General features: G+C 28.1%; 1 protein-coding gene across 2 annotated transcripts in view; it reads left to right on the top strand.

Moving 5' to 3' along the window:
• Nucleotides 1-8,689, top strand: part of LOC106688748 (vascular endothelial growth factor receptor 1) — a 199,842-nt gene that overhangs the window by 150,617 nt on the left and 40,536 nt on the right. For both annotated transcript variants that reach the window (XM_067050193.1, XM_067050194.1), the window contains exon 17: nucleotides 6,642-6,747. In XM_067050193.1, the coding sequence (XP_066906294.1) occupies nucleotides 6,642-6,747 (106 nt within the window). The remainder of the gene's footprint in view (nucleotides 1-6,641; nucleotides 6,748-8,689) is intronic.

The following is an 8,689-nucleotide window of genomic DNA, read 5'->3' as shown; positions in this document are numbered from 1 at the left end:
GGTTACTGATAAACATTCTAACATTAACATTGTGATATCCTATTTTAATTTCATTGGGTAAAGCTGGGATATTGAAAGTTAAGAGATAATTATTACTTTCATGTTTTTCGTTATTTTTATAAAATGTCATTCTTTTTACATCAACAACATTCTGCATTTTCAATTCATCTTTAATTTCTTCGATAGAACAAAAATTGAGCTCCGGACACCAAATAACGCCCCTACTCATGTTTAGCCTAGCCTGTGGTTCAACCTTAATCGAAAAATTATTTAAAAGATTTTCACATTTTAAGATTTTATCGGATTGTTTATCAGACAATATTTCTACCAAGAGTGTTCCATCTCTTAATTTTTTACATTGTTTGACTTCACCAATCAGATTATTTAAGTTTTTATAAATAAAAAAAGGCGAAATCCTACTGAAATCTAAAACATTTCCAATTTCATCAGTTTCTGTTCTTTTAATAACATAAAACCTGTTATAGTTTTTGGGTTTAGTTTCATTATTTCTTATGTCTGTACTTTTAAATTTTGCTTTTTTACGTTTAGCTGGTGGAGATTTAGCCATCGTTATAGCTTCCAATGTAACCAAAAAAACAAAACAATGAGTTTTAATAAGAAAGTAAATTAGATATGCCCCTTATCTGTTTTTGATCACCAAACAACTCCACGGGCCATAAACACAAACTCGGAAACCACTGTTAGAAGTTACACAAACGCACTATTGTTTCCAAAGTTCAAAGGCACAGGCACCGACGATGTTTCTTCACCGGAATCTGGAAGACAACTGCTTTTTAATTGTAATTAAGTGTTATCAGTTCTTTGATGGTATGAATTAGTTGCATTCCCGATAGAACGCAGGCAACATAACAGAGCCTTCCATACAAGAAATATTGTATGGAAGGCTCTACTGATTTTTATGTCATTTAGTCTTTGAAGTTTTCTGAGGTTCATTATCTTTGTACTGTCCTAATCCCAGGTGGGTACAGCATAGGATGCGACATTGACATGTTTTGAAAACATCGAAGTTAATATTGCATCCAACGATGTTCTGAAAATTGATTTATTGAAGCTTATGATTTATTAACACGTATGGCTCAATTTTTCAAGTGAGTAACAATAAAAAAAAAAATTAACGGATTCCTATCGACAATGTGGTGGGAGAAGGAAGTACTTCCTACATTCACGCCAACAGTGGGACAAAGATGTACCAATGTACCAATCAGAGCCCTTCTTGAACAAATTTTGTTATCATTCCATAACCTTCCATGAGGTTTTTTTTTTCTTTTTTTTTTTTTTTTTTAAGGCAATCCACGTCGAAGGTGATGTTTGGCTAGTTATCAACAACCTATTCTAACCATGGTTGGGGGTCAAGTTTTTCATGAGGGTTGAAAAACAGTTTACACGAGAGTGACTACTTAAGTTTCTGTGTACTTGATTATTTCTCAATAATTAAGATGTCTCCTAAAAGTACCGTTTGGAAATATTTTTCCAAAAGAACGAGCAATCCATTGGCATTTTTCTCTCATAATAATAATTATAAGAATTCTATGGTTAAAGTTGCACTGAAGTATTTGTCACTAATGGAGCTATGCGTCCCATCAGAAAGAGGTTTTTCCTAAACTGGTGGGATAGTAAGTGAAAAAAGAAGTTGACTTAAGAGGGAAAAAGTTAATAAACTTCTGTTTTTACAAACTGTGAATAATGTGTTGGGACATTTAATTACTATATGCTGCCATAATTACTGTTTACAATAAAGAAAAATAAGCATGTTCAGCTGTCTCTAAGTAGTGGTTTTGCATCATGAATTCAAATTAGTGTAAATATGTAACTAATTTTCTTTTGTATATTTAATTTGAATATAAAAGATTTTTATTGTAATCTGTTCTTATTATTTTTTTTATATTAAACTCCATTGAACCAAATTCAAAAAGTTTTTAAATTATGTTACTGAAATGGATGTTCGAAAACATCGATGAATTTTAGGGAATGTTTTGAATATCAATACTTTAATATTGAATATCAATATTTTAAAACATCGATGTTTTGTTGTCGATGTCGCATCCATTGTAGAGCATAAACAAGTTTCGGAACTATTGCACCTTTATATGTAATCCTCAGAACTTCCGCTTTTAGTCCCCACGCCTGTCTTAAGGCAATCGTTAATCCGTTTACAGTTAGTAGTGCTTTTTTTACTAATCTGTAAACATAGACTTTCTAACTGAGTTTCATGTTGAAAGTTAACTCTAAAATCTGTCATGAAATCAGTTTGTGACAGTTTTTGAATTCAGTAGTATATTAATTTGAGAGAATTTTCGTTTTCTATTTAATATTTTTATTCATTAAATAGTTTCATAATTTCAAAGTTCAACGTTGCTAATGTACACCTTTCTCTGCTGTATTTTACGAAAAAGGTATAAACAATAAAACATAAATATTTCTAATAAAATGCAATTACAATTTAAAAAAATTTAAATTCCAGGTGACGCTAAGTCATATTTTTCCTAGAAAAGAGGCAGTAGGAAAACCGTTTGGGAATCACTAATGTAGCTCATTTCCTCATGAATGTTAATCTCTGGATAGTTAGCTCTAGTAATTGTGAGAAGATTTATGTATCGATATTTACAACAATGTCAAATATCGAAAGGAATATGTTATAATCAATTTAAAATATCGAAAAACTATTTTTCTGCTGTTTATAAAATTTTCTTCATCATTTTAAACGAAATATCGATATTACTGTAAAAAAAAAAAAAAATTCAAAAAATCGTTGCTAATCATCTAAATCGATATTATCAACAATGTGAAATATCGAAATGAATATGAAATCATCAAAATAATATATCGAAATACCTTTTTTTAGCTTTTCATAAATGTTATAGTTATAAAAAATAAAATATCCATATTTCTATAAAATAAAATATCGAAATGTCGTTTCTAATCTTCGATATCGATATTAATGACCATGTAAAATATCGAAAGAGAACATGAATTTATCAAATATTATTACAGCTTTTCATTAAATGTTATAGTTTTCTTTCATAAAATATTGATATTTCTATAAAATGAATTATAGAAAAATCGTTCCTAATCATCTAATCGATATTATCAACAATGTTAAATACCGAAATAAATATGAAATCATCAAAATAATATATCGGAATACCTTTTTTTAGCTTTTAATAAAATGTTATAGTTTTCTTTAATAAAATATCGATATTTCTATAAAATAAAATATCGAAATATTGTTTCTAATATTTTATACCGATAATAATAAAATGTCATATGTCGAAAGGAACATGAATTTATCAATTTAAAATATCGAAAAACTATTTTTAAGCTTTTTATAAAATTTTCTTAATCTTTTTAAACTAAATATCGATATTTCGATAAAAAAATATCGGAGTAGTTTTTCTAATCTTCTATATAGATATTAGTAAGAATGTCGAATATCGAAAGGAATATGAAATTATCAAAATAAAATATCGAATTACCTTATTACTGCTTTTCATTAAATGTTATAGTTTTCTTTCATAAAATATTGATATTTCTATAAAATAAATATAGAAAAATCGTTCCTAATCATCTAAATCGATATTATCAACAATGTTAAATACCGAAATGAATATGAAATCATCAAAATAATAAATCGGAATACCTTTTTTTAGGTTTTAATAAAATGTTATAGTTTTCTTTAATAAAATATCGATATTTTAATAAAATAAAATATCGAAATGTCGTTTCTAATCTTCAATATCGATGTTGATTACTATGTAAAATATCGAAAGGAACATGAATTTATCAATTTAAAATATCGAAAAACTATTTTTATGATTTCTATAAAATTTCCTTAATTTTAACCAAAAATCAATATTTCTATTACAAAATATCGAATTATCGATTTAAATTTATCAATTTAAAATATCGAAAAACTATTTTAAGGCTTTATATAAAATTTTCTTAAACTTTTAAGCCAAATATCGATATTTCGATGAGAAATTATCGGAATAGTTTTTCTAATCTTCTATATCGATATTAGTAACAATATCAAATATCGAAAGAAATATGAATTTATCAAAATAAAATATCGAAATTCATTACTTTAGCTTTTCATAAATTTTATAGTTATCTTTCATAAAATATCGATATTTCTATAAATATCGAAATATCGTTTCTAATCTTCGATATCGATATCGATAACAGTGTGAAAGGAACATGAATTTATCAATTTAAAATATCGAAAAACTATTTTTAAGATAAAATTTGCTTAATATTTTTAAACCAAATATCGATATTTCTATTTTAAAAAATCGAATTATCGATATCGATATTATCAACAATGTTAAATACCGTAAGGAGTATGAAATTTTCAAAATGAAATATTGAAATACCTTGTTACCTTGATAATCTTCCAAATCGATATTATTAAATAAGTCGAAATGGACATTAAATTATGAATCCAAATATCAATATTTCCCTTTAAATTTTTTAGTACTGTTAAACAAAATATCGATATTTCAATAAAGAAATATTAGAATACTGTTTCAATTATCGATATAGATATTAATAACATTATCAAAGATCGAATGGATTTTATATTATTGGAACAATATATCGATCTTTTGATAAAATAATATCGGAATATCGTTGCTAATGTTAGAAATATAAAATTATAAAAATCTCAAATATCGAAATGGATATGACATTATCAATATTAAATATCGAAATACTATTATTATTTTTATTAAATAATATCGGAACATCTTCGCCATAGTATATTTTGCCACGAATATTTCGTTAGTTATACATTTACCTTCTACTTTTTTTTTTTTTAGAAACCGATATTCCGATACTATCGAAGGAAGATATCGATATTCCGATATTATCGGTTACTGGATATCGATATCAAAATATCGGATATCGGAGACAAAATATCGATATTTCGATAATATCGATATCGATATCCCATCCCTACTATGCAACCGCAAGTGGAAGGAGGTTAAGCGTCGTGTGTGTACTTGTTATGTTCTCACTACAGTAAGAACGTTTTATGTTATTTAACCTTAACTTATAAAACAGTAAGAACAGTAAAACATTTTAATTTGTGTCCACCACTCTCACGCTTAACATGTAGATTGAGAAATTCGTGAAGGTATCTTAAACTGTTACTGTTAAACTGCTATTGTTCTGCACTGTATTAAATGAATTAGGTATAAAAGGCAATATTATTGGATGGATCAATTTAGGGGTAGTTTCCAAGAGTACCGATGGTGAAACAAAATAAATGTTATGGTATAGTGAAAGTTATAAATTGGTATTAAACTTTTTTTCAATTAAAAGCACTAATTAATACTGATTGGTTTTAATCTGTAAAAGTAGGTTCTCCTGGTAATAAACCTAATTGAGAATAGTTAAGGAGAAACTTTTACAAGAAATTGGAGCATAAGAACTACAGCTCTGTAACCTGTTTATTTAAATCATAGATTCTAGAATCAAACTAGTGTTTTTGATTCTTTTAAAAAAAGATGTTATATTAGTGAAATATTGTGCTGATATGTTGATTGAGAGAAACTTCATATACTTATCTTAAATTATTAAATGATGTATTTGTAAGGAACTAAAACTATTTTTCTTATTGTTTTCATTTTTACCGAAATAATACCTTTATTAACTTTTCCACTGTATTAATTACTTTTTGTATAAATTATATTGTAGAAAACAATATCGAGGTGTTTATTGTTGGCTGTAGATTCAATATGATTGTAACAAATACTTTATTTGTTTCTACATTTTTATTATTTTTTCATCCTTTTTTTTTATTCATATTTCCCCTGTTATTTATCCACATATCTAAATACAATTTTATCCTTTAAACCTAATACATATTCTCTCTTTAACCAATATAAAATGTAAAATTATGAGAAGATTGTTGACCCTATATAATATATATGAGGAGAAGATGCCAGGCAGTCCGCTGATTGTCAATTTTGTATTGGCATATATATATATATATATATGATATATAAATGAAAGATAAAAAAAATGTATCTCACGATTTTGTAAAGTAAGTTGTAAAAAAAGTATCACTAACCTTATTATTAAATTCAGATTAACTATTAAACAATTTTCTTATTCATATTAAATTACAGCTCAAGAGAACCTTATTATTATATTCAGAATAACTATTAAATTAATATCTTATTCTTTTTAATTTACAGCTCAAGAGAACCTTATTATTCTAGTCAGATTAACTATTAAACAATTATCTTATTCTTATTTGAAAAAATACCATATAAAATAAATGCTTCCCATCTATTTTCAGGTTACAGAGTTTAAGTATTAAAATTTAGTTCTTCTAACGTATAATAAATATAAGTTAGAAGTAAGTAAACGCATTTATTATAAAATATTTATAAGGGGAAAAGGAGTAAGTGTGCAGGGACAGAAATGTTCCCTCTTGAAAGGTGGTTAATTTTGTAACCTACCCAAAGTCGTCCATAGACGGCTCGGTTCGGAACTGACAGTACACTCACAAAAAATTGATTTCCGCCATTTTGGGGGAGCTGAGGTAAACATTTACCTTGATTAGATACTGACTAAAATGTTTAAATATACTTCTTACCATTATTTCTCTTTTATAGGTATAATTTAATGCTGGAATGTTGGAAAGAAAAACCAATGCTACGCCCTTCTTTTGAAGAATGTGCTGAAAGATTAGGTCAGATGCTTGGCCAAAATGTTAAACAGGTAATCAATTGTGAACTTTTAAATGAGATTTTAATGCTGTTGGATTTCCTATGTAGTCGGGTTTGAAATAATGAGTAAAAGTAAATAAAACAGCATGGATTACTAGGAAGTGATGTTTTATTTACAATTACTTTTGGCCAAATCATAATTGCTATGAATACATGTCGAAACCAGCCCATTATTTTTTAAAGTTTGTTAGTAATAATTTTTCATGTACTGAACCAATTCTTTTATGAATTGCATGCTCAAATGGAAGTAATGCAATAAAAAATTAATGTTCATTTCTTTACAATATATTTAATAGAAAATAATTCCAATAGAGATTCTTTATCTTTTTTTTTTAAGTATAAAGTCTTGTAATAATGTTCCAAGCATTATTTCCAATCATTTCTTGTTATCTTCTAGTATTGCAACTTGAAACTGTTGGAGTTGTTGAGCTGTGGTTGACTGGAACTGCTGTAGATGATCCATAACCCTGTAATGTGGTTTTGTAGGGTGTTAAAATGATTGCCTGGAAGTTTGATCCATGGATCTTCTGTTTTAGGAAAAGAAAGATAGCTCCAAGTCCTGTCTGCTGACCCTAACCACCCCCTAATCCTTGGAGTATGTAATTCAGACAATATGTCACTGTCTTTGGTCCAGAGTATTTGTATTGTTGATTAAGGAACTTTTGAATTTGATCTTAGGGCACTTGAATTCACTAACTTCTTAGCCCATTTCTTTTGAATCAATTGAATTAGTCAATTTTTGAGCTATCCACCCCAGGAACCTTAATTCCAACTTTATTTGATTAATTGGCTATAATACCTGTTTGAAGTGCTGCTTCAACCGTAGGCCAGGCCAGGCATTACTTAAATTTTGATTGGCTGGTTGGATATTGTTAATAGATTTTATTGAAATTAATTGCAATAAAAAAAGGCATGAAGTAACAGAAAGAGAATTTATTTATAATCTATAGGTTGCTTGAACAAGAGAGAATATTAAATGTTAAATACTAAATTTATTGTAACTAAAGAGCATGAGGGTGGCCAAAACAAACATTTATGGTTAAGATATGTTAATTAAATAAAATAAATAAAAAATTAAATTAATTTTAAAAAAAAATTATGAAAACTGTTGATATGCACAGATTTATGACAATGATGGATGGTGATAGTGTGAATCATATATAGAAGGAAGGTGATTTACTCATGCTTCTTTTTTCTTCTCTACATCCCTCTCCTTGGCTGCCGGAGGGCACTTCGGAAATGTCTCCACTCACTCATGGTTTTTTTCCAAATTAGAATGAAGAAAAAATGCTGCTTTCTTAGAGAAAATATAGCTCTTTATCCTCTACTTTTGGCCACAGATCACTAGCGAGTGTCTTTTTTTAACTCGGCCACATGGAATGCTGGCATTATTTACTATTACAGAACAATGCCTATAGGATAGTTTAGAGTTTTGCATTATCATTTACTAATAAATAATACATGACATGAATTATTTTTCTATATATTGCAAATTTTCAAGTTCTAATTAATGAATGCTTGGCTATGAATCGAAAGTTGGAAATGAAAAATATCTATTAATTGGTGTTATAAGTCAGAAGACATAGACTCACAGTATGATATCCTTTTGTAGTATGTCCTGAATGTGCTCTGCCACCACTGGTCGCTGATGAAACGGTACAGGATAGGGTCGTTTCACAGCTGGTCCTTCTTCTGTGGTTCGAATTCGATGGTACACTCCCAAGCGGCAACCCTCCTTCCCAGGAGGTTCGAAAACTTGTATATATTTTCTTAAAACCTCTAATATTTGCCCTCCTTCATTAGTTGTTAAGTGGGATAATTTTTTTTTACATTCCTTGATCTAAGTACTCTGGGTCTCCACACCCACAGACCGAACCATCTTTGCTGAATTGTCTGTCACATTAGGCTTTAAAATTTCCTTCGTCTCAAACTCC

The sequence above is a fragment of the Halyomorpha halys genome, unplaced genomic scaffold (assembly GCF_000696795.3).
Source record: "Halyomorpha halys isolate HHAL.00 unplaced genomic scaffold, Hhal_1.1 Scaffold1191.1, whole genome shotgun sequence".
In the NCBI taxonomy this organism is placed as follows: Eukaryota; Metazoa; Arthropoda; class Insecta; order Hemiptera; family Pentatomidae; genus Halyomorpha; species Halyomorpha halys.
Note: the sequence above shows the minus strand (reverse complement) of the source record. Positions and strands in the feature narration are given on the sequence as shown.